This window comes from Gambusia affinis, linkage group LG23, assembly GCF_019740435.1.
Source record: "Gambusia affinis linkage group LG23, SWU_Gaff_1.0, whole genome shotgun sequence".
Classification (NCBI taxonomy): Eukaryota; Metazoa; Chordata; class Actinopteri; order Cyprinodontiformes; family Poeciliidae; genus Gambusia; species Gambusia affinis.
This window is the reverse complement of record NC_057890.1, coordinates 7659548-7686955: the sequence shown is the minus strand read 5'-3', so window position 1 is coordinate 7686955 and position 27408 is coordinate 7659548. Positions and strand designations below refer to the sequence as shown.

General features: G+C 39.5%; 1 protein-coding gene across 4 annotated transcripts; it reads left to right on the top strand.

The window, feature by feature from the left end:
• Positions 1–4549: 4549 nt before the first annotated feature.
• waslb (WASP like actin nucleation promoting factor b) lies at positions 4550–25797 on the top strand. 4 transcript variants are annotated; one of them, XM_044108582.1, is made up of 12 exons: positions 4576–4992; positions 12370–12504; positions 12618–12704; positions 13114–13210; positions 14927–14950; positions 17370–17553; positions 17970–18012; positions 19218–19371; positions 19769–19786; positions 21125–21636; positions 21727–21835; positions 22603–25797. In XM_044108582.1, the coding sequence occupies exons 1-12, from the start codon at positions 4888–4890 to the stop codon at positions 22665–22667; spliced, it is 1533 nt and encodes a 510-aa protein (XP_043964517.1). In that variant the 5' UTR covers positions 4576–4887; the 3' UTR covers positions 22668–25797. The 4 variants fall into 4 exon arrangements, with proteins under 4 accessions (XP_043964518.1, XP_043964519.1, XP_043964517.1 ...); XM_044108583.1 differs by lacking the exon at positions 19769–19786 and having other exon boundaries at positions 4550–4992; XM_044108584.1 differs by lacking the exon at positions 14927–14950 and having other exon boundaries at positions 4575–4992.
• Positions 25798–27408: the final 1611 nt, after the last annotated feature.

Genomic DNA, 27408 nt, shown 5'->3' with positions numbered 1-27408 from the left:
GTTCCACACAACAGAAACACATGAACGCTTTGCACACTTTGTTGTTATTTTGTTATATATCCGTGAAAGTTAAAGTGTATTTGCAGATTATGAGAGGGAGAGCACCACTAGTTTTCGGTTTTACTACCTCGGCAGGGGTTTTGTTACATTGAAGAAACCAAACGCCGCCAGAAAACTGGATCTCTCGAGTGAAAACCCTTCGCTGCAGCGACAGAAGACGTAACCTAAGATGGAGCTAATCTAATGGAGAGCGCATTCAAACAGACCACGTCTTTTAACACAGCAGGAGGTTGAGGGAGCTGTTCCTGATGTTGACACTGACAGCATGTATTCAGTTCATGTGTTCATTGTTCCCAAAAATAACTACAAACCAGAAACATAGACAGATAAACAAAGCGATAGTCTGCTTTTCCATAATTATAAAACAAGTCTACTCAAACTTGATGAACTATATAAGATATAAAAAGTTGTTCAGTAAACAGTTACCCTCTAACATAAACAGTTTTACTTCCTAGGCAGCACACATTAAATCTAGATCTCCTTTTAAGACAATTTTTGAGACTCGTTTTCTCTAATTAACTGTCTAAATTGATCTAAATTATTCTATTGTCGCTCTTGCTGTATGGTTAGGTGAGGTGACCTCATGACCTTTGCCCCAAACGGGTGTCCGTTTGCTTTTACCAAAATAAAAGACTCGGGCATATTAAATATCCACAGCATATTAGATTACATTAGATTAGATTAGATTAGATTAGATTAGATATTGTCTCTTCTATAAAGCTATTACTTTGAACTATAAAACATACTCAGATGATTTCCTCAGTTTATAAACTAAATTCATGAAATAATTGAGTCTAAAAATTTTTTTGTTTGCAATCTTAGATGAAGAAAAACCTAAATCCCTCACTGTGCCTTGAGAAAACGGTGTAATTCTGCCACCTTGTGGTCACACTCCGAAAGCTTTAAACCGGCAGTTGGGATTTATTATCTGTTGATGAGTTTTTATCCAATCTTTGCATGAATACAAATGAAAACTTTTTCTGTTTGTGAACAAAAAATAATACTATCAGTTATCATGATATAATTTCTGATCATCAGCCAAAGATGGCTCCTAATTTGACATTTCGGGTGCAAAGTAGCTGAACCGCAGACCTCCATATTCATCAGCTAATAACTGTTTGACTTTATCACAGAACAAACATGGGAAAGCAGGTAGGATGTGTGACTCAGTCCAGCACACAGGCATCTTCGGATATTAGCTTCCTTGTTTTCTCACCAATCAAACATATTCATTGTAGTTACTCAGTTGAATTATTCAAAGCAAACTGCCACCTCTAACATGGAACAATCCATTTGGCGGGCCCTGTTATGACATTTCCATAAATCCTCGGTACCTAACATTGTGAAGAGATCCAAAAAGGCGGGCATTATTAAACATTCATGAAGAAGCCTGTAAGGGATGTCTTCCTGCAGAGAACAAAATATAATATTCATGATGCCCTCCTCCTTCAATAGTCAGAGTCTCAAAAATGGGTCAGACAAATCTCTTAGTCGTTGGCTAATAAAACTGTTCTGACACTTTTCTACAGGACTTAAAACATTTTCGCAATGTCATGTTACAACCACAAAAGTTTTCATTTTAATATAAATAAGGTGTAATTCGATTAGGGAGGTCAAACCTTCATTCACGCACATAACAATCTACATTGTATTGATCTGACACGTAACATCCCCTCAAATACAGTACAATGACTTAAGAAAAAAAATAAATATTAATACCAGATATTTTACACTAGCAGTAGTGTTTGCTTTCAGTCACGTCTTGGCGTTGTGTAATCTAAGTGCATACCGACTGGTTTCAGTTGTCTGTGTCATTGAAATTCACTGAATGGCATGTCTGTGTCCTTGTCATGTGACTGCATGCATGCAGCTTTTACTTCCTTACTCAGACTGCAGCATCTTTTTTGGAAAAGTCTGGAGCAAGGTTTTTAATAATAGTTTGTTTTTTGTTTCTTTTTTCTTTGTTTTTACAAACCAGAAGGAAGTGAGTCCGGTAAAGTTCCCAATAAAGTGAGGAAGACAGGGTGGAACTGGTGTTAACGGGTTTTGCATGCTGTCATCGAAATCAATACAATCGTCATCACATCGCACGTCACAAACTATTGTCAAGAATGTCACATTGAAACCCAGTTTGGCTTCAGAAAGAACAGGAAGGCTATTTCTCAAAATTTCACATCATTTTAGTGGCTTCCTCATGAGACCTTAACCTTCGTGTTTTCAGTATCATTTCTCCTCATCTTAAAATGACACCATATTTACTTTTGTCTTGCATAGGGAAACGAACAAAACTGGGCCTCCTTTGTCAGGTTGAGTCACAATAATACTCACATAGCTGAGCTCGTATAGGGGGAGGAAGGTTGAGTTTCCTCAGGTGTTTCTTCACCTGCCGGTCGGGTTTTTCAGGTCGGACGAAGAACAAATGGCAGCTTTTAAGCAGATGGAAAGGAAGGAAAATAATGGCGACCCGCTGAACGTACAAATTCGACCAAGAACTGAGAGAAACAGCTGAAAGACATGAGTAATAATTGTTCATAAACACAGAATCGATTCTGACCAAAAGAAGAAGAAAAAAAAAGGTAAACTCCAGACAAAAAAAAAAAAAAAAAGTGGGGTTCTGACACACTTCTGCACACATCTATGTATCAACATGATAACCTCTCATATGTATAAGCAAGCAACTAAATACAGCCCTAAACAGATAAAACGATATGGAGACTGAGTTGCATTGTTCATTTATTTTTCTCTAAGTGCTGAATCTCTGTTGAGTAATAATGGAGGCAGGAACAGGCTTGCTTAAACGTGTATCTGAGTGGAAAGATTTGTTCAAATGGACTGTCAGGTGAGATGTAATGTTCATCACGTTTCAGGCGGGGTGCGTCAGAAAGCGATTTGAAATGGTTGGCTGCTTGTGATGTTGGGCTGGTGCTCAAAATTAACAAAACGATCTCAGAATTTCTACCATGCAGACAAATTAAGGCTTGTCAGTCAGCCTGCTCTAAAAGGAAAAAAATATGAAATCGATTACAACTTACTGTAACTTGATGTCCGCTTTGATAAATTCATAACCGGAAAATTTTCAAGAGCCATTGCCCCTCAGCGCCCTCCTTTTGGCAGTGCCTCTGATTTGAGGTTAAAATTTCTATTGTGAGAAATTAAGCTTTCTTAACAGTGACAGTAACAACCACAGTGATTGGACGTGCGTTAACAAAACAAAATGCTAAAAGACCACCTTAAAATAGGACATCAATATGACATGAATGGGATTACATCGACACAAACGTAGACGAAAGTTTCTGTTACTGATTGTTTATCTGCTGATTTAAATTAAAACCGTTACGGTAAATACAGGGAGCAGAATTACAAAACAGAGCAAAATCCCAAGTTACAAACAGCTGCAGATGGAGAGCCTGAGCAAACATGTTGCCGAAAGTGACACAAACACCCCAAGGTGGATTATTAAAAATATGCAAAAGCATACACACTGCCTTTGTTTGAAGGAGCTGCCTCAACATATCTGATTCAGAGCTTATAAACAGCCTCATGTTCTGAAAATTTTACAGCTCCGCCAGCAATTTTGTAAGTGACCAATTTAGTAAAAAAAAATGGGGAATATTCAAAGGTTTATAACTGCCCTAAATTAACTGTCTTTATAAACTGAATGCAGCACAAGATTTCTTAACACCTACTTCTATTACAGTTACCATCAATGGCCAACTATTTTTGCTGTTGTGGCTTTTATTTCAATGACCAAAGCGTGTCCCATCCAACAAGCCCATATCCACATCTACATGTTGGCGGAGTCAGCCTGACCCAAATATGCACTTTAAAGCATATGTCAGATAAGGCCCTCTAGTCCTTGAGGCATAAGTGGAGCATTAATAATTTTTCTTTCGTTTAGTTACAGGCTATTTATAGTTGGTTGAAATGCAAGTAACATTTAAACTGAGAATAATAATAATAATAATAATAATAATAATAATAATAATAATAATAATAATAATAATAATAATAATAATAAAGTTCCAATTTTCAGCATCAAGAACCTTTCATCTTTCAGACTTTAACCGAAGAACCTTTAATTAGAAACTTTTTTTATTGCAGGAAGATCATTAATCCTTCTTGCTGTACTTTCACACACGGATGCGCTTACGGTTTTAGATCTGCATGCGTTCAGGGTTTAATAATTCCCTTTTCGTGAAGCTTTATGACATATGTACGGCTTCACCTTTTTCCTTATCTCCTCCCAATTCTGTACACATTCCTGTCAGAAAAAGCCACTGGCGGATAGGATTAAACCATCTTTGTGGGTAGCGCGTTACGTTTTTAATCTACGTACCGCGGCATAATGTGCTGTAGGCTTCCAATTATATAGAAACAGATATTATATAGCTTTATTTAGATAATTTAGTTATTTTTAAATGCTATTTAAGTGGCTTTTTTTATTATTTTGGACACATTTGGGAGACTTTCCGCCCCTGTTCCCAGATTTTGGACTCGCCCTAACTCTGCCATGTTGGATGGAACTGGCTCAGGGCTCCTATAACGGCAGGACTTCCTAGGAAAGTTTTCACCTCGTCCCAGCTTCGTCCTGTTGTCCCAGTTTTTGCCTGGTTTTGAGGAGCCGAGAGACGCCAAAGCTACATTCCTACACCGTGCTCGTTCCCCCCCGCCCCCACTCACCTTTATCTCGGCGGAGCGGCGGAATACTGCCGCACCGGCGTGAGGAGTCGGAGGCAGGCCACGGATGACCGAGGGATTGTTTATGTATCTTCCCGGACCTCCGACAAGCAGTCAGCGGGTGCAGACTTCATAAACTGATCCCTAATAATGAGTGGACACCCGCCGCAACGGCGGCAAAGCAATGTCGGCTCCTTAATCTTGTCACAGCAGGACAATGAAAGCCTTTTTAACTACCTTGGGAGGAAATGCATCGTAAGTTTTGTCTTATTAAATTCGCATATGAAATCTGCTAAGAAAAAAAAATGGCTAATGCTGCTAACTTGTGCCGTCATGAGAACTGATTTCCAGCTTGAGTTTGTGGCCTACAATTTTAATTGTATGTTGAGGCTACAAAGTTACACAGCTGGTTTGTTTTGACAGTCGTTGGGACCGTGTGGAGCTTTGGTTGAAAAGACAACTTTTATGTCATACGTATATATATATTTTTTTTGTGTTTGTTGCCACTGGGTTTAAATCAAAGTTGGGAGCTGGAAACATCCAGGAAATCCTGAAATTCCGCTGTCAGTAGTCTAACCGCAGCGAGCCTGGCGTTAACACAGCCAGGGTGTCGGAGCTGTTAAACCCATCAGTGGAAAAAGGAGTGCTTTCGGTACTCTCCTTACATAATGTGTCTGAAGCCTGCTTGTTTTCGGGAAGTGTGCGTCCGCCGAGAAGAATGCGCAGTGGAGCAGAGCTGAGTCGCTTTAAATTTCAATCCCCCAGTGCAAGGCAAACCAGTCCCAAAAAAAAATAAAAAATAAAAAAAAAATCTGGGAGTAGCCTTCAGTTCCTCCACGATGATTTCAGCCGGGATCACAATACTGCAATGTCACGATTCAGTTTTATGAGATGATCCCTTATTACATAAGATATTCTCCATGTATGTGATTCATATTCATGTCCTCGTTGTCAGTGGCCGGCGGTTTTTGCGTGCATGCATGTCCCCCTTCCACCAACCCCAATCACCGCAAACACACACACACACGCATACACACAGGTTTGTGTTAATCCACATAGAGTTGTCATACTTCTGTCCTCTATAGACATAGAATAAAAGCACTACAAAAATAATTATAACTAAGTATTTGTCGGCAGGTGTTATGGTTTTGCTAACTGAATGGAAGCAATAAAAACAAGGTGCAATTGACCGGTGACTCTTGACAAGTTCATGCCGCTCCTCATTTTAATGCCACCCTGGAAAAAGAGCAATGCTGCATATTAAAAGCTGCTAACACTTCTTGCTATATATCTCTCTGTCTCCTTCCTCAGTTAGGAGGAATTTGTGTTTTTTGGCCTGTTACCAGTAGAGAAGTGGTTTTATTTATCTATTTTTTTTTATTATTACTTCTTCCCAGTGAGTGATCATTGGTTGTTTTTATTGGAAGCAGCAGCAAGCCTGGGCTCTTTTTTTTTTTTTTTTTTTTTTTTTCCCCCAACCGTTTACCATTTTTTTTGTGTTTTTTTTTTATCTGTAAATTGTGCCTACATGTTGACATTTTTGTTTCTTCCAGGTTCAATTTAATGCTTGTAAGCGAACCATTCTGCACTACTCGTGTACTTAAACCACGGGGAATCTATTTGATTTGTGATCAAGTTATGTTTTTGTTTTTTTTTGTCTTTCATTAAATTATGGAGATGACTCGCAAAAATTTCTGGTATATTTTAGCTTCACTGTATATTTTTCCTCAAAAAGTGTTTTTATCACAATCTGTATCCGTTTATTTTGGTTCTAATTTCCTTTTGGGTCTGGTTGTTATTAATTACTGCGCTCATATACTCGTATTTCTTTACATTGGAGTTTAAGTGGAATATGGAAATTGGCATTCAATCTTTGGTGTCCAGAACATGTCCAAACCATCCGGCAGTGGACGAATCAAGTCCTGTTTTGGACTCAGGTTTCCATAATGTCACAAATCTATGTATTCTGTTTGTACAGAGTTAGTAGTAGATAGTAGCTGCAAAGATATAGCTGGAGTGAAATATTTATTGGTTGTTCAGTTTTTATCCGTATCACAGGGAAAAAAAAGTTGATTTCTTTAATCTTTAATCAAAGATTAATTGACTGTATTTGTGGAAAATAGGCTCGACAATCTAGACTCTTGTAGTTTCCAGATGGCTGCCCACATTTCAAAATGCAACATGTTCAAGAACAGCTTAGAAGACAAAAACTGCCTTCCTGTTATCTGTTGAACATCTCGCACTCTCTAAATGAACACAGTTCTTTTGTAGAAGATGTTTGTTGGTATTTCCTCTGACTTAATCTTTAAAATCCCCACTGACACTAAAAGACGTTCATTTAACTTTGTAGCAAATACCAAGCAATTTCCAGCAAACTGTATTTTTGTTGCTCTTTTGTCAGAAGTGCTGAGCTGTTATTATGTGCTCACTAATCTGAATTTCCAGTCATCAAGTCAAGCTAAAAATATCCGTTTTAGGTCGCCAGCTAAATATTTCAGTGTATCCTTTAGACTTGTTCCAAAATCTGCAACAACTTTCTCCCTTTTTTGGTGTGTGTGTGTGTTTCCCTATCCCAATCTTCATAAATGGTTACTTTAAACGGACTGTGTATCTCCACAGGCATCCTGGAATGATTAAACTGTAGTTGGGACGTATTTCGCAGCTGTCATCACAATTTCGGCCCTGACCTAAAACAGCCAGTACTGGGATCAATGCTTCCAGTAGAAGGCGCAGTCTCTCTGACTATGTGGCGTTTCATTGGATATAAACTACCAAGTTACTCTGGGACATTAGATCAATGGATATCTGCTTATCACTGCAGCCTGGACATGCGCTGCGGTTTGCCACTGCTGACATTTCGTTAATGATTTAAAGTTTCACTCCTGGGTCGGAATAGATCAGAGTTGGCCAAGAATGAAGTAGCTTTTGGACTTTAGGTGTTAATGGTTAGACCGACGGAAACGCTGGTGCATTTAAAAAAAAAAAAAAGAAAATGTTTTGACACAAACCCAGCCCTACCATACTCGACTCATGCTGTGCTCCGTACATTTCTGCGTTCTTGTGGCTCTCTTTCCTCTAAAGGTGGATCCCATCAGCAGTTAATGCTTAATCAGGGTTTTCCATCCGTCTTAGGCTAACCCTGTGAACTTTCTTTTTCTCTGCTTGTTGGCTCCCTTCTTTGTGAAAACGGATTTAAATGAATATATCTGCGACTGGCTTCTGCTGAACTTGACGAACCAGCTGTGGAGGTTCTTCAGTCGATTTAAAATCGGTGACCTTCGACGAACAGTTTTATCATCAGGCAGTCTAAAATCCATCATCCTCACCATGCATGCGTCGACGAATTTAGCTTCAAGTAGAAAATTACAATTGTTGTTAATGCCGCTAAAACGGAACAGCTCTGCTAGCCATACCATCTACTTATTTATTTATCTAGTCTGTTATTAAAACACACTTGAGTGCAATATTATCACTAATTATTGGAATAACAGTGAAGGCGAACCTGTTTTCTTTTCCTTTATTGTGTAAAGTTCCCAACACTTCCCCTTAGCATTAGCATCTCGGAATCTGAAATATACCTTAAATATTTGCTTCAAGGTTCAGAAAAATGCCTTTCAGCTGTTCTGCTGACGTGCAGGATGTCAGTGCAATATGTTGCATGCAGTCAGTCCCGTTGCACACAATAAATTTGCAAAAATAATTAAAAGTATAGTTTATTGTTCAGCTTTATTACTGGTAGTTGGCTTTTGTGCGCTGGAAGCAAGTCTGCAGGTGAACTTTTCCCTTAATTTTCAGCCAGCTTACTGGCAGTGCAGTAATATAACCCTTTTTTTATTTTTTTAAATTTGCTTTTATTACATTATTTCCTCCACATTGATTTTGTTATCTTGCAGTTGTACATTCAAAGGTCCTTCACGGCTGCTTTAACTCGGCCTGTTCTCAGTTAGTTCCTCATAGCAATCGTTGTTTCCTGTAATTGTGCTTGGTAGAAGCTCCTCCAGCAGCCGAGAAAAGGCCTCTTCCTCCTCATGCGAACGCAGGTTGATCAGGCGCAGGCAGACCAGCTGGGATTTCTCTGCCCAGGTGTACGCAGAAGCGTTTTCCTGCTCCTTTGCTTAGAAAAAGCAAAGGAGCATTTCCTGTCTCATGACAGGCTTGGCGGAGCCTGCATGAGGTCACACGGTGAAATGCCTCGCCTCCTTTGTGTTTTCTCTTCCTTTTTTGCTTTACATGAGCCCACAGGTTTCTAAGGCGTGTCCCCACAGCTATGTAACCTGTTTGAAATGCAGTGACGGCGTTCCTCTGGCTTCCTGACTATGTTATCTTGCAGCATGTGACGGGAGACGTGGAATCGGGAACATTCCTGCCAGTCCCACGCTCTTGTCGTCTCATGCGGAGAGACAAAGCGTGTGTGTGTGCGTGTGTGTGTGTGTGACGGATGTTTGCGAGGGGAAGACTGGAAGTGATTGACATCGCGTCTCCATACTGGATCTAATTGCAATGGCCAGCAGTAAGCGATGTCCTGGCTTGCAGAATGATTGTGCATTATGCAATGTGCTTATGCAGAAAATGTAAGAAACAGAGTCCTCTGGAAAAAAAAAAGTCTGAAATGTTTACCTGAGAACATACTTGAGTGCGTTTTGTAAAACTTTTAATTCAGGACTTATTTCATACGTTGATGATAAACTTGCCCCCCTTTTTTTCTGGCAGTGTTATAATTTACATGCGTTTTTGAATCTTTTGAGTAATTTGTATTTTATTTTTTTTAATGCAGCAGGTTGTAGGCTGAAAGGCTTTTCAACTCAGCGTAGCGCATGGCTAATTAGCATATGTACAGTATACATACATAATCGGAGATATTTCCAAACACGTCCAGCTAGAGTTTCTCTGTTAGATCTTCTGAAAGGTCTACAGTTGTAAATTTAGAAATCTTAACACATGAGACATGAGAGATGCTTATAAAATAGCGTTCAGTAAAATATCACACATAAAAAATAAAAAAAAAACTGCATAAGAAGATCAGATTGCTTTTACATCTAACAAAACAGCAAAAGTCTCGCTACAGTAAATCTGTTGAATCGGCATTAAATATTTTGGTTTCTTGAATTTTTTTCCAGCAACTTTTGTTTATAAAAGCTGCAGTTTGTAACTTTATCAAAGGACAACAATGAAAACAGTTGTGCACTGGGCAGAAAAATGTTTTTGTTTTGTTTTTTTTCCATAGTGAAATCCAGCTCTTTAATTAATTGACATTCCAAACACCCACCGGTACACACTTCAACAACGAGCTCTCTGATTGGTTTGGCTCATTAGTATTCCTCCTGCTGTGTTCAGTATCAAAAGCGCCGTCTTACTCGGCAGAAAGGTGGAAAGGGTCCAGTTCACTCGGCCTGTGTGTGTGTGTGTGTGTGTCTGTGTGTGTACGGACTGCCTAATCAGCAGTCAGGTCCTACAGGAAGTGCTGTGGTCGGCCTTAGGATTTTTTGCCTTGGGACGGGGTCGTGGAAGGAAGAAAGAAAGAGAGAGAGAAGAAAAAAAATCAGCTTTCCTCTGCTTTTTTTTTATTTAGCTGTTTTTAAAAGGCTTAAAGGTCAGCCAAGTTTTCTGAGCTCCATTTTCTTAATTCCTATCCTGGTAGAGCTGGACCTTTCAGGAGCAACATGTCGGTAGCCACGTCGCTTTGAGTAAATAAGGGCTGACTGCAGGGTTTCCGCTCGGTTACATCACTGCATTATCACTGTTGCATGTTGGAGAAGTAGGGTGATAAAGAGGCCGTTTGCTGTTGAGACGGCGGCTTCGCGAGCGAGTGATATTCTTGGATTTATGGTGATGTCACATTCACAACCTCCCCCCACCCGCCCCCATCTTCCTCTTCCCTCCTTTCCTGCTGCCTTTGGGTCTGTCAGGAAAAATCAGAGCTTCGTAAACAGATGAATCTCCTTGACACCATTGTGTTGCATGAAAAATTCCCCGTAAAGCTGCTACATAATGTTGCTGATGGGGATAAAAAAAAAAAAAGAACATGCTGCTTCTGTGTCTCCTCAGTGTTTCACTTTGTGGCGTTTTTTTTGTTTGTGTTTTTTGTTTTAGTTTGATTTGTTGAGCAGTTTATGAGAAGATGTTGATGTAAGCAGTAATTCCTGGAACCAAAGGCCCCACCGGGTTTTTCCTCTCCTGATGCTCCCGCTTTCGTGTGTGTGCGTGTGTGTGTGTGTGTGTGTGTGTGTGTTTAGTGGCTGTGAAACCGGAGCCCCCCTGTGAGAGCAACACCCTGCAGACGCATGTAAAAACTATAGGAGCCTAATCTGGCCCTTATGATCTCGTCTCTGTGTTCTCTACAGGTGTGTGTGTGTGTGGACTCTGAAGCTAGCTCCTGCAGTGTAATGGGCCAGAACAGAACCACATGAATGTGCTTGAACAGCAGCGATGCGTTTCGTGCTCCAACTTCTGCAGCAGAGGTTGCTGGGACGTTGACTTTGCTTACCTGTGTAATATTTGTTATAGGAGGAGGTTGAAAAGGCGTCGGTTTAGTTTTGGTGTCGAATCCTTTTGGATTTTCTTTTACTTCAGGAGGAGATTAGATGAGTTCTGGGTTTCGACACCTGTTTCTGTGTCCTTCCTGGCTCCTGGAAGATGAATTGTTTGACGATCCGGAGGGAATTGATTATTGTTTTGACAGGAGGATGATGAAATCTTGTGATACTAAAACCTGACAATATTGTCCGAGTTCTAGTGAGTCTAATGAAGCGTCGTCTGACTCGGCTGGGTATTTATATTTTCTCTAACGATGATTGAAGGTAAAATATGTGGATTAATCAAAAAGGTGTAATCTGATTATTAGGATACTTACAGATAGCTATAAACCTCATCATCCAGAACTTGATGATTGGCCGAATCTTTTAACAATTTCGCTATACATTTGTGGATTCAAATAAGATTTTTCCATTTTCATCCACGTTCTCATGATTTAAAGTAGCAGTGGGTGATTATGAGGATAAAAATTCTGACAAAAGAAAATATTTCTTACTACTTTTTGTGACAGCGTCTGCACAAGCGCAAATATTGTTCTTGAGAAACATTCCCGTTTGAGATCTAAATCTAATAAGATTGCTTTACATCAATGAGTTGAACACATTTAATCATGTTTGAATGTCCTGATGTTTATTGATGCTCTCGTGGAGAAAATGGTGTTGGTTTTATTTTTGGTTTATTTATTTTCGCTGATCATTTTGGGAACTTCTTTCTCCATTTCCTCCCCCTCCATTCAGCTGTGTAATCACACCGTAAGTTCTCTAAGCAATGTGTTGAACCGCTCGGTTTCGTCGGCCCTTCCAAGAGGAATTGTCCACAGCCAGCGCTCCTGTTTACGTCCTAAAATAAGGGCCACCGGTTTGACTCCCGTCATTTCTCAGAATGAATTACCTCACTCGTCACTGCTATTTTCAGCACGCGCCATTCGATGAATGATTCAGTTACAAAGAATCAGCAGCAAGCGTTTCATCACTGATGCATCCGCTTTTTTTTTTTTTTTTGTGTGTGTGTGTGTGTGTGTGTGTGTGTTACTACATCTGCTGGTAAATAATTTTCCATGTGGAAACGACCCGGTTAGTGATGCGTGCTCTTCCTTTCCAGACGTTGTCTTCAGGAGTGGTCCAGGTGTACACAGCAGAACGAAACAGCAGCTGGAACAAAAGATGCTGCGGGGTGGCCTGTCTGGTCAAGGACAACCCGCAGCGCTCCTACTTCATCAGGGTTTTGGACATAAGGGTAAGTGGAGATATGACGGGTTTTCATTTCGGCTCAACCAAATCAGTGGGCGGTGTATCCGCTGAAGTAAAGACCAACTTTATATATATATATATATTTTTTTTTTTTCACAGGAGGGTAAAATGATGTTCGAACAGGAGCTGTACAACGGCTTCATTGGTAACCTGCAGAAAGCTTACTTCATTACATTTGCTGGAGACGTGAGTTGCCCGTGTCTGCTTCTAAGTTTTTAGTTTAAAGATTCTGGTTTTCACTAGCTATGATCCTTCTGTCAGTCTGTCATGTCTCTTGCAATTTTGTGACCAAATCTGACCTCTAGAAAACTTTTGGTCTAAAACAAAAAAAGTTATCGTTTTCCAAATTGTGCTTAATATTTAAAAAAAAAAAATCAGATCAAATTAAGTGTAGACAACCGAAGATTTAACTCTGCATATGTTGAGTTGAAGATCTTTGTTGGCGAGACTCAAGCAGGCTGTGTGTGGGATTGCCTGCGACGGAGCTGAGTGCTGTCCCTGTGCGCATAATTAAAAATAGATTGGTGTTCAGCTGAAGCTATGTTTTTGTCACATTTATGTGTGTGTGTGTGTGTGTGTGTGTGTGCATCTATAGACGTGCCAAGTGGGTCTGAACTTCGCCAGCGAAGACGAGACCAAACGTTTTCATGTCGCCTTAACAGAGCTGACGGTGAAAAGAAACAGGAAAACGGGTACGACCTTCCGCCGTTGATCTCTGGCGACTCGCAAAAGCTATTCGCACGCTTTGAACTTTTTCACATTCTCTCATATCGAGACCACAGTCTTCTAGGTATTTCACTGGGATGTCATGTGACGATACAGCACAAAGTAGTTTGCGAAAGGAAAAGGATTTATGGCTTTAATTGTTTTCATAAGTAAAATCTGAAGAGAGGCGTGGACATTATCATTGGCCGCTCTGCATCTGTTACATAAAATCCAAAATGTGGGAGCGTTGTGAAAAAGTTCAAGGATGCAAATTCTGTTTCTTTAAAACAATTACAAGGTTGGGGAATTTCAATGTAACCTTTTTTTGTTTTGTTTTGCTTTCACTGATTCTAAGCCAAATCATGGCGCCTAATAAATGCAACGAAACACGATTGTTGACTTTCACTACTGTGAAAATAGTAGCACAAATTAAATCCACGTCTGAACGTGTCTCTCTTTTTTTTGATGCACTGATCCTGGTAAAACTGTCAGTTTTTAGTTTCAGTAGTTCGGTTCAATTTAATAGATTAATTTGACACAGAGGGATGCATTTTCAGTGTTTGTTTCTGTTAATCGTAAGTTGATCATACCAATTCTGCTAATAAGGTTATTTCTTAGCACTTTAAGCGTTTCTCAAAGTTTTTTACCTTATCAGATCTTTGACCTTCTTTTTGCACCTTAGTAGTTAGTAAAGTTATGCTAGAGACATTTTGGATTACAAATAACTATATTCAGTGTTTTTTTCTTTTGTTGTTGTTTTTTTTGTTACTATCATACAAGTGGAATAAAAAGATATTTCTAAGTATAAAAATTTGGGGGAAAAAACAGTTTCCGACACCTTCCACAAGCAGGATAAGTCACAGAAGGTCATTGCTGAAGACGCTGACAAGTCAGTCGTCTATTAAAGCTTAATTTTGGAAAGTTGAATTGAACACTAACAGGAATTAATGCTTAAAATATAGCACTCTGCAATGAATCTGTTTTTTTGGATTAAATTACCAAAACAATAAAAGAATCTTCATGGACTCGTACTTGTTGAGATCATTTTTTTTGTATAATATTGTTATAGGGATATATTGTCTCTTACTACCAACAACTAGTACTCTTAAACAACAGAGTGAATTGTTTGTTTTGGGGGGTTTTTCTCATACTTTGGACTATGCTCTGTCTAATCGTTTCCTTCCGACTTCTAATTCACGCGTGCTTTCATAAACTTCTGAGCACTTTTCCATCACGTTTATCACCACCAGCTCAATTAAAAACATTTATTTTTTCACATTCTGTGGCTTTTATTTCTTCATCTTTTCATCTGGTCCACTTTGAATCTTCTGCGTTTTCTGACCAACAACCATTTCCTGTTAATCCTTTAACCCCTGGAAAACAAACTTGTGTTTTTGAGGCCATCTTTTCCACCTCGCCTTCCCTTGTTGATTTTTTTTAGTATACTTTTAATATATAATCCGAGACTCGTAGAAACACGTGGATGAGGGTCTGGTCGTCTCCTAAACGCACTAAACTAAAATTTTCTCACCAACTCTTCTCCACCTGCTGACTCCTGCACTGACAGTGATGAAACTTCTTGCTCTTTCTTTTTTTTTCTTTTTTTACCTCTGCGCACACTTTGGCGCTCGCTTTCTCCTCTAATTAATAGAAGGATTTGTCAAATGCAGCGTTGTAATGATATGATTTATTTGTGTTCACAGAGAAGAGGCGAGACCCTCCAAATGGTACGTTTTTTACTTGTATGTTATGAAATGCTCAATAATCACACCTGGATTCATCTTTTACCTTTGACTAAATGCGGCCCTCTTCGCTGACTGGTAACAACTTGGTTATTATTGCCCCCTTGTGGTTGCAGGAATCCATTACACCCAGTAACTCGATATAACCTCCATGAAGTTTCAAGCTGAGTTTGACAGATTTATTTGAAGGCTTCTCAAAAACAGACAATCAAAATAGTGGCTCAGTGCGATATAGTCAAGATTCTAAAACCAACATGTAAACACCAGCTGATTCCTCTAGTTTTGGGGGGGAGAAAACTAAGGGGAACATTCAAGTATTTTGAAATTTTCATGATTTTTGTATGATTTCGTTTTTCACTCTTTGATGTTTCGGATAAAGAAGCAAAACCTAAGATGAGCCGAAGATGATTAGATAATGCAGATTTTGAATAACTTTTATTCACAAGGGTGTAAAACAGCAAATTTAATTTCATGATATAACAAACGAGGAATTGGTTTGAATTAGATTGGATTATTTTTTATTATTATTATTTCCCTTGAATGAAATCATCACTTCAAAATCTGTATTCTATATTTAGTTACTTTCTATTTGTCTGGCATCCAAGTTTTGTTTAATGATCAGCATTAAACAACATTTAAGAGAGACAAATAAAAAAAAAAAATCATAATTTGTATTTTAAATTGGTATTTTAACATACGTCGATGTTTATAGAGCTGAAGTTCACCGAGATGTAAAAATTGAGTTGCATCCTCTCTTCTCTCATAGAGCTGTTTTCCTGCCTATCCTGTTCTCATTCTCTCATCGTCGCCCAGCTCTGGTCCTTTCCTACTACTTCCTGTTCCAGCTTTCCTTCGCTCATCGACGACCTCGGCTGCACTTTTCCCCCTTTTCTCATCATTTAATCCGTCTCCGTTTTCATCCCGTCTCGGTCTCTCTTTCGCTGTCTGCCTCATTTTTCTCCCATCCCGCAGTTTCATCGTGTTTTAGAAACGTCACAGATTAATATGGGATTATGCCCTGGACGGGTTTTAATGGTTACATAAAGACCAGCAGCGCTCCGAGCAGAATAACTATCTGGGATTAGATACATTTGCGTGCTTTGCGGGGTAAAAGCAGGAGCTGCTTGTAGCGAACGGATGCTGGAAAGCTGAACGGAGCGTTGTACTCTGGCCAGCTTGGACTGAAGTAGGATGGATGTCCGTCTGCTGCTGGCTGGCTGAATGTCGGCTGTTTTTTAAATCTTTTTGGGCGCCTTATCTGCTTGATGTCTTCTACAACTTGATTATTTTATTTTTTTTACCTGTGAAGGAAGACCTGAGATCTGCTTCTTGCCTCAATGCTATTTCTTTCGATCGGTTCCAAGAGCGGCCATGATGTTCTGCACAACCTTTCTTTCGGCCCCTTGTGAGGAGCTTCTTTCTGAGGGTGGGGTCGGAGGACGAGCGGCTCCGGCGGCTGCTGCTGGTCCTGATGCTGCTGGTGGGTTGGGTCCAGGCTGTCTGTCTTCATTTCACTGCCTGGTCCTCCCTCAGGACGAACTCTACCCGTCTCTTTCTGACTCTTCCGCTCGCACGGAGGAGCGAGCTCGCAGCCTGGCGGGTAAAATGCTGGTAGACGTTGGGTTGAGCAGCTGCCGAGCAGGAGAAGGCGGGCGGGTGTGGGGCAGGGCGGGAGGACGATGCGCGCGCTCGGCGTCACCGCTACCCTGCTTAACTCCTAAATGTTTCCGTAAAGCGAGTTCAAGAGGTATGTGTCCGAGAACTGACGACACAATTAGTTTACGCTTTTATGACCAACATCTTACGAAAACCCAAACTTTTCGCATCCCAGACAATGTACATATTACAAAAAACCAATTGAAATGTTTTAATGCTGCTGTTATGCCTGAATTTCCCCTTTGTGCGACAATATACTATTCTATTGTAAAGTGCAGTCCACTGAAGAGTTTGAGGGAGATTCCCAACATGTGGACTGCAGTTGGAGTCACTGTTCAAAGACTCATCCTGGGTGTGCGTTCTGGTCGGTGGATTCTTTTTGGCAATGAAGTCCAAAATCAGCATAGCAATATTTTATTGAATTTTGTCATAATCCTCAAATGCCTTAAATATATTTCTGTATGTAAAATGAATAATCATTTGACTTTTTCAACACAGATGCGTCTTAACATATTGTGTTTTCTTTCGTATTGATTCTAAGAGTTTGTACTTCTACCAAATGCAGACATGCTCCGTTGTCTCTGTGTAACGGTAATAAAAAAAAAAATATATATATATAAAAATCTGTGCTAATATTAATTGGACTCTACCTGAAATGTCGAAAGCTTTCATTTTCACCGACTTCTGTGTATTTTTCTGTCTCGTTTCTCCAACATTAACGTTATCCTTTCGGCCGCCGTTTCTCCAGGACCTGCGTTGCCCATGGCGACCGTCGACATCAAACACCCAGAGATCAGCAACTCGCATCGTATTCACAACAACTCTCAGATGAACAACCTCGTGCACGGCTCCTTCCCCATGAGGCTCAAGAAGGACAAAGCGAAGAAGAAGAAGCTGACCAAGGCCGACATCGGCACACCCAGCAACTTCCAGTGAGTAGCCGCTGGGGTTAGCGTTAGCGTTGTCGATTTAGTTTCTGGTAATGACTCTGACCGACGCTGTCATGAAATTGCCAGTGTCCTGACGGTGTATATTTAATGTTTGTTTGATCTAGTCTTCATGTTATCCAGCCTTCTGTCAATCCTTCAAGTCAAGTCTGCCATCAGCCTTTCTTGCTGGCGGATGGCAACTATTTCTTTCATTTATCAGGAAAAAATCTGGTCATATATAAAATGTTGCCTTGAAATTGTGTAAAAAAACCCCTGTGCAATCACTCAGTTGTTACAAGCCACAAAAGTACCAAGTATTACAGTAAACAGCTCTAGCTGTTAACTCTTTTTCTCCATTTGAGGCTTATCTGACTGCTTTAACTTACATTTCTTCTGCCTTTTTTTTTTCTTTCTTACAGGCATGTAAATCACATAGGATGGAATCCAAACACCGGCTTTGATGTAAGCAGCATTGATTCAGAGCTCCCCGTTTGTTTGCACAACTTCGGTTTTGAACGTGCGTGACGGGTAGACCGTCTCAAGCCGCATCCAGTCGGGCACGCCTCCCCGAGGTGGATTATTTTAAATGTAATATCAGCTTTTAAACGTTAATCCGAGCTGCGCACACGAGGAGATTTCAGACGGAGGAGAATCAACGTGCATCTGCATAATCTATAGCTCAGGTTTCCGACGTCCCAATGAGGAAAACCGGTGGATCCAGGAGGATGGATCGCAGCCTGCAAATGACAAAATTAAGCCCAGGGAATTTTAGTTTCACGAATTAAGGAGTCTTTTTATACATAGCTCTGAGCAAAGAGGTTTATTACCTGGTAATTACTCTCAAGGTAAAGACGAGCTATTTTTGCTCCTTATTGTTAGTTGAGGTTTAATTTTTCTTTGTAAAATCAAAGAGCTTTTAGTCCATCAACTACTGTCAGCCATGTGAGCTCAAACACAGATTAAAAAAGAAAAGTGGAAACATCAGAATGTGTTCCAATAACTGCGAATTGTGTCGCCATCATCAACATTTTTAGTGTGGAAAAAGAAAAGCTCCTCAAAACAGTGTTGCATTTGTCGAGCCAAAAGTCAAGGTGAGAACATGTTCCAGCACTGGCCACTAGGTGGAGGCAGAGCCGCAGAAATTGGTTTCCTTTGGAGTCAGGAAGTTCAGCTCAAAATGTGAAACGAATCTTCACAGAAAACGTCACCAACGTCAGACACCATGTCAGACGTTATGTTCACATTAGTTGGATAGTGATGATGTAGATTTGTATTTATTTATTTTAGGAGAATCAGATTACATTTGAGTCTCTTTAGGTTTCATTGTTCAAATTACACACAGTTTTTGTTATGTTCATATATATATATATATATATATATATTTTTTTTTTATTTTTATTTTTTTTTTTTTTTGGGGTGGTGGACGGTTAGTTATGTATTCACAAATTTCTGTATAACAGTGAACAAAATATTCATACCCCTTACACTCCAATCTAATGAAACTTGAAGCATGTTTGGGTGTGAAAAAAAAAATCTTTTGTAGTTTTAACATGAGAAAATGTGAGAAGCATTGATGGGTATAAATGTTTTGTTTTTGTTTTTTTCTATTAACTATGTATCGGCGTATTTACTGTGTTCCTTTTCTCTTTTTTTTTTGCCTTCTCTAGATGAATAACCTGGACCCAGAGCTGAAGAACCTGTTTGATTTGGCCGGCATCTCCGAGGCTCAGCTGAAGGACAAGGAGACCTCCAAGGCCATCTACGACTTCATTGAGAAAAATGGAGGCGTGGAGGCCGTCAAAAACGAGGTACGGAGACAAGGTAAGACGGCCACCGCACTCTCTGCTCCGCATTTCCGTTGGATCTAGATTCAAACAGATTTTCTGTTGGAACGAGGCAATTAATCCTGAACAACTAGCGATAAACAGCCGCCGAATGGGGATGGACAGTCACACTCAATAGTTGAATATTATTGAAAAGTTTAGTAATTTCAGCGATGCAATTCACAAAGTGAAACTCGCCAAAAAAAACCTTCTCACATTTCTTTGTTAAAGTACTTTTTAAACCGCACAAACGAGTCTCATTAGAACAGATACTCTTAATTGAATATGACTGTATGGAAATGTTTTGTTTTTTTTCTGGATTATGTGAATTTCTTTGAAGCGGGGCCGATTGTCTTTAGCTGACAATCTAACTAGTGTGGTGGTTTTATCCCCAGGTCCGCCCAGGTGGAGCGGTAGGTTTCTGTGCATGACCGGCTGTGGAAGCTAACTGTGACGCTGCATGTGCAGTTATGCTAAGATTCCACCATGAGGTGTTTTGCAGTTCCTGCAGAGGTTCTGTCTGCTGTGTGATCCTCTGTCACGAGACTTCCTGAATACATTTTCTGACGTTTTGTTGAATAATTGCAGAGCGTCTCCTTCCTTGGGAAGCTAAAGAATTTTAAACTTCTGGTTGACTTTGTTTAACTCTTTGCATGTAGTTTGGTGCAAGAAGGAATTTGGTTTTATATGGTGGAACGCGATAATTTTGTCTCATTACGACAACAAACTTCAAAGTATTTTGGGGGGATTTTATGTGATAGACCACCAACACCATGATGATGTGCACAGTTGGGCAGGGGAAGGACGGTGATTGATCGCTCACAACATTTTTTTTTTCCAAATGAAAGTCTGGAAAGTTTGCATTTTTCTTCCACCAAATGAGTCAACTTTTGTCTGCCACTACAATTTCAACTTTCTTAACAGCTTTGCATTTTTAGAGGCTTTAACATTTTACATTTGTTTTTGTGAAATGGCTCACAAATACAAGACAGAGGATCTATAAATGTCAATTTTCAAGTCTTCCAACATTAGATTTAGGTCTGGATTTTGTGGAATTCCTATAGTACCTAAAATACTTTGATTGGAAACGCAGCACTTCACCTCTGGCTGATTGTTTAGGCTTTTTTTTTTTTTTTTTTTACACTGAAAGCTCAACCTCTGCTCTCGGGTTTTTTGCTTTGTTTTTTTGTTTTCGCCGCACAGTGGAAATGATGTGTTTATGGGACATGCAGGGTTACATTCTTCAACAAGTGGCGTTTTTATGGCTAAAACTTGTTTCATCAGACCAGAGCACCATCTTTCATATCTGTCTCGCCTTTTACAGGACCTGCGGCAAACAGGAAACTAGACTTATTGTTGCTTTCTTATGAAAGAGTAATAGTTCTCCTATGTGGAAGGAAATGGATCCAGCATCATCATTCTATCACATAAAATGCCAGTAAAATACGTGCATTGTTGTGGTTGTAGTGTGACACGGCGCTGTGTTCCTCGGTTTCACTAACATTGATATGAACTCCAGCTGAGAAGGCTGATCCTGTATGGCTTAGTTATGATTGCATGGTTTGGCTCATGCAAGAGCTGCCAAACATCTCAGTCTGTCAAATGATGAGGATCCCCCTGCAGTTGTCACGAAAGGGGGGAATAAAAACTAAATAAAATCTGGTTGTTATGGTAACTGTCAGTGACTTCTTACAGACATGAAAAGTGTCTGTTTTGATGATATGTTTGGTTTTTGTTTTATTTTTGTTTAGCTCCTCCACCGCCTCCCCCCAGAGGCGGCCCTCCTCCTCCACCCCCACCCCAACATGGCTCCGCCCCTCCACCACCTCCTCCTTCCCGGGTGGTCCGGGGCGCCCCGCCGCCTCCTCCCCACTCCCGGCCTCCCGTCTCAGCGCCCCCGCCTCCGCCCCCGTCCCGACCGGGTATGTCCGCCCCGCCGCCTCCACCACCCAGCCGAGGCACTCTCCCGCCTCCCCCCGCCCCGGCACACTCCTCCCTCCCCGTGGCCCCGCCTCCTCCTCCACCGCCGCCGGCCAGCAACGGCGCTCCTCCGCCCCCGCCGCCTCCGCCGCCTCCCGGGCCTCCTCCTCCGCCCTCCCTGGAGGCCAACGGAGGGGACGGCAAGTCTGCGCTGCTGAGTCAGATCAGAGAGGGAGCGCAGCTGAAGAAGGTGGACCAGAAGGAGAGGCCGGTGTCCACCGGCGGCGGCGGCGGCAGAGACGCACTTCTGGACCAGATCCGACAAGGAGTCCAACTGAAAGCTGTTAGTGTTCATCTGTCACACACACCAGAGCCCAGTAGCTACGCGTTTTTCTTGCAGAAACTCATTTCTTCTGGGTTCCCATCTTTACAGAGGGACGACAACTCCGAACAGACACCTACTGACGCAGCACCGACCGCGGGCATCGTCGGGGCGCTGATGGCCGCCATGCAGAAGAGAAGCAAGGCTATCCACTCGTCAGGTACACACAGATTCAGTACTGATTAGCATGAGCTCATGTACATACACCTACATCCAGAACTTCTTAATTTATCTCCAGTAAGAGGAGCGAGGATTGGAATTTTGAAATAAAAGTTGTGTAGGAACCCTTTAGGATCTCAGTTGTTGAGGTCGTTGCTCTTACTCACGCTGCACAGCAGAGGGAGTTTGTGGATTAATTTTACTGATTTCCTCGTGTGAGATTGGAATATTACATTCCAGATCTGTCTTGTTTTTTTTGACAAATAAAAGTAACAATGACTTTTATGTAGTTAGGATTTATATATGCAGCTCTGGGGGGAAAAATTGAAGAGATCACTGGACTGAACCCCATTGAGAACCTGATGGATATTCCACCAAATATCAACTTCTGAACTCTTCCTGAGTTCAAACATTAGTATTGTTGCTTCTAAATGAATATAAACTTGTTTTCTTTGCATTATTTGAGGTCTGTAAGCACTGCATCTTTGTCGGGTTGTTTTTTTTTAACCATTTCTCATTTTTTGCAGATAAATACAAAATTTTGGGTTTGGAATTTGAGAGACATGTTGTCAGTAGTTCTTGGAAAAAAACAACAACGTTCATTTTACTCACATATACCTATAAAAAGTCAAATCAGAGAAACTGATCGTTTTAAGTGGTCTCTTAATATTTGCCAGAGCTGTGTATATTCATCAAACTATTCTTTTAAAACTAAAAGTAATTGAAATTCATTTATTCAATTATTCATTTCCTCCATTTCCCCCGCAGACGATGACGACGACGACGACGATGACGACGACTTTGAGGAAGAGGACGAATGGGACGACGAGTGAAACTTTTTTTTTTCTTCCCTTTTCTTTTTTTGCCCTCGACGACACTAAATTTTTTTTCCCAGTCTTTCTAAAATAAAGTTGATGATTTCATAATTATGATTAAAAATGTTCCTTCAGTTTGCTGTACATTCTGTTGCCTTTATGCCGTTTTTTTATTGTTATTAATCTGTGCAATACCTCATTTAATCTCTAAATTTTTGTCGGCCTAATCTTAGAGGTCGTCTATCATCATTTGCGCCATCTTGTCTCCTGATGGGATTAATTTTCTTCCTTTGTTGCTACGCGGCCTTCTATATTTCAAAATGTGTTGATCACGCTCTGTTCGCCACTTTTCATATCTGCTGTCTCCTGTCACACACCATCTGACTTTGCTCCTATTTTCACCCCGATGTGCAATTTTAAACATCTCTTAAGCATTTGAGCTGAATGTTGGCTAGATTTTTTTTTTTTTTTTTTTTCCCCTCAGTGTTTTGAGAGGGTTTACAGGATGGCGAGACAAGTTGCCACAAAATCTTATTTGTATCATTGTTAGAAAGGGAGAAGAAGAAAAAAAGAGGCTATTTTCATACCCGGTTGCTCTGTAGTTTATTTTTACATGTTCAAATAATTCTAGTTTATTGATCATATTTTCTTAAAAAAAGAAGATAAAAAAGACAGCAATCTGGAATATTTAGCATTCATTCACTGTGGACTGTACATTTACTCCAAACTTTGAGTCTTTTTTTTTTTTTTGCACATATTGAGAAATCCGACTCTTTGCAGGGATAGAGAACATTTTAGGGTTCGCATCATAATTTGAAGTGCACGTGCTTTAAGTTATGTAGCCAAATACGCGAGGAATTGAAATGGTAAATCATTAACACTACAAACAATAAAGAGGGTAGCCTACAGTGTTATGTTTGGCTCCTTTTTTTTTCTTTTTTTAATCTCTGCAACACTACAGGTTTAATTGACTTTTGTGCTCATTTGTTTTTTGTTGTTTTTTTGTTTGTTTTTTTTACTGTAGAAAGCAGAGTATTAATAAATACCTGTTCATTGTAATCAGGTAATTCATCATGTGATGCTAAAATAAAGATATTTTAGTTTTGCACACTGATTCTTAGAATGGGTCCATTCTAAGTTCCTGTACTAGTCAAATGCTGGCATATTAATTACCAAGCATGTATTGACTGACTACATTCAATTATGAGCGGTAACATTGGGACATCGATGCACAGTCAATGTTAAATTGTGTAAGCATTGAATTTTTAAGTTTTACCCCTCGAAGTGGATATGTCTCAAAGTTAAACTGTTTAATTATTTTGTATGGCGGGCATAAAAATAAAAAATTGTGTTTATTACAATATCCGCTGAAATATGAGCTGAATTTAAGAAGTATAATTTTTGACTCAGCAGTTCTAACATTTTTATTATTTTGAGGGGGAGGGCCAGAAGAAAAAGAAATTACGATGGATAAAGTTTGACTTTGTCGTTTGCCAACTGTAGTTTTAGCCTAAAGTCAAGATAATGCAGAACTGCTAATATGAAGGTAAAAAGGTGCTGGTCATTTTACCTTCGCCCCTTTTTCGTTGTTGATTTCAAAAAAACATTTTATTTTTATTTTTATTTTTTAAGTGTTAAGAACTGCCGTTTGCCTCGAGGCATTTTATTTTTATCATTATCACGGTGTTGTGAAGCCGTCTAGATACGTTTTAAACACCTAGCAATAGTGCTTGCTAGCATTTTTAAAGTAGTTAACTTAAATGTAAGCCAAAATAGTTTTTCACGTTTCTGGTTGTAATACATAAAAGTTCGACTCGGTGGTGTTTGTGTAATCTCTTAAACGGAAAGCCAAGTGAGATGACCACATTTGCCTAGCAAAGGTTAGCTTTGCCTTGTTCCTGTTAGCAACTCAGCTACTAACTCTGACATCATTAAATCTGTTAATGTAGGGAATCTGAGATGTATTAGAAAGAAGTGATTGTTTTCTATTGTTCATAACCAATCCAACTAGCTAGGTTACAGAGAGTCTGGCTGTATAGCCTTTTTTTTTCAAGTTTTGTAAAGATGTTTTAATTTTTTTTTTCAGGAACAAAGCATCTTCAGATTATATAAAATCGTATAGCCATTTAGCTAGCTATATAGCTGCGTAGCTATTTAGCTAGCTATGTAGTTATTTCACCAGCTTATAAACATTTAAAATTTGAGCTTATTCCAATGTTTTCTGGCTTTTTCAGGGCAACTTATTTGAGTAAAAATATGTACTCATTTTTGGGCTAAAAAACAAGATTTTTAATTATTTGGGCAACAAAAAAAGAAAGAGAGCAGTCTCACTACTCCAGTCCATCTTTCCCTAGCAACACATTAACTGTAGAAGAGAGTAGTTGGTGTTTGTCATTAGCTTAAAATTTGCTAGCATTTGTTTTGTTCCTGAATGTGAAGAACCAAAACATTTTGTTTACAAGAAGTATCCAAACATACATTCCATAATAGTCCCTACTTCCTACTTTATAGATTAATTAAAGAAATTTTTCAAAATCTGGCTTAGGTGTACTGTAAAGAAATGTTGTATGACTAAGAAGTAATGTATACCATTACTTTCTTCAGGAAATTAAATATTTAAAGTCAATTGGCCTATATGAGGCTGCGTATAATTAAAATCTCAGAAAATAATCTACAGTTAAATGATGCGTAGGATTTGAGTTTTCTACAACATATTTAAGCCATCAAAATATTTGACAAAAAAGTAAAGCAAAATGGCTAAACACACGGAAATTTTATTAGTTAAAAGCTACAAAAAAGAAAAAAAAGACAGCACTCTGGAATATCGATAGAAATAAATACTGAAACACAGAGTAACATTTTTATTCATAAGAAAAAAACATTTTCTTTTCCCACTAACAGTTTTTGTTCCTTCTGTTGGGAGCTATTTAGCACCATAACAAGCTCCCAGTTCAATTAGCAGCTCATGAAACTGAAGATGTTCCTCTTTGTTAGTTTTAAATGACAATCATGAATTGTGGCATCAGTCACGTCCGCTCAAGAGTTTTGAATTGAAAACCACCATCGCTGTAATGCTGCCAAGAAACAGCAGCGTATTCTGATAGCGTAGCCTGTAGCACACCAGTTCACGGTCCTACAAAATAAAAATGTTTCTAAAATGCTTATTTGAAATTTTAGTCTTATCCAGGCAGAGATGATAACTTATCCTTTCCTGCTGGTTTGTTTTTCTGTTGGCAAAAACTGAACTGTCAATCTTAAATTTTCTGACGGTGAAAGACAAAGTGCCACTTGTTTGATTGAGTTAAGATCTCTGTTGTTGTTAGGTGTTAAAATATGCTAATTTTTTTGTCTGCTTCTTCAAGAAACTGTAAAAAAAAAAAAAAAAGAATAACACCAACTCCAATCAAAAAAAAAAAAGAAAACTTGACAACAAATGAGCTCCAGTGTTGTAAACTTCAATAAAGGTTTCTTCGCAAAAAATGCTTTTTAATCCTTTTTGTCCACGCTTAGCATTTTCTTAAAATTTTCGTTGTTAGCCGTTATGTATTTCACTGCTACTGTTTTGTCTCATAGGACAGGTAGGAACCTCACTTTTAAATCATAAAGGCATGGATGTTCTTCACCCATAAATAGAAAGACAACTATGAGACAAACTCAAGAAAACTAAATTAAATGATCGATAATGAAAAAGACGCTTGAGGGAGCAGGCTTTATTTTTAGTTGATGTCCACATCAGCTGAACTTTCATCAGTCCCCTTCGCCACTGAGCTTATAAAAGGGATTAGAGTAGGTATGGCACTTTCCACTGATGTTACACCACTGAGGTTCCACAGAGACAGACACGCAAAAGCTTTCATAGAAGCAGCAGCACAACATCAGGGTTTTGACTTGATGTAAGCATGCAGCTGGGTAATTTTGAATAATTTTATTACATAACACCCTGCTTTCCTACTTTGGGTAATGGCTTCTTTTGCATGGTAATGGGATTCAGACCTGATATGGCGAAACATTTCTGTCCAAAGCAGATGGATGTATGCGCATTTCACGATGTCAAAGGGGTATCAGTTTATGGGATCAAAAAAAATAATAACAAAATTGCATTTGTTTCTAGCTACATTTGATCTGAGTCACATGTTTGTAATTCTATTTACCCGCCTCAGTACTCGACAGAAAGAAAAAAAAATCATGCGTGACATTAATCAAACCCGACCAGCTGTTTTCATGTTCCCACTGATAATTATGATTTATCTTCGTTAAACAGCTCCAGCGCTTTCAAAGTGGAATGCCTCCCTGCTCTCATCCCAATATAGCTCCTTTAATAATCAGATTCAACTATCAGAGTGGAGCCTTGTCACATAAAATCCCAACGAAACTTAAATTAAGTGTCTTTGTGCGACTTTCAATAAAGCGTAGACAGAAATCTGGGGCAATAAGTGGCATTTTATACACATTTCAATCCACTTCTCAACTTTATGACAAGGATAGTAAAAAAAAAAAAAAATCACTATCCTGCACGGTTGAAAATGGTTATGTTACCCAGTGTTTTTTGACCTCTAGGCAGCAAATGCTATGTGGAATACCCAACGAGAGTTGAGTATAAGGTCAGCTATTAATGAAAATACCATTTGACACAATGGTCTCCTGCACTGAATAGACAGAGAAGTCAGGGGGGCATGAGTTTATGGCTGATGGTCTTGACAGGCTCTCTGATATTGTGCGGTTTGGTGACATTTTAACATTTTCAAGGACGTGGTTTAAA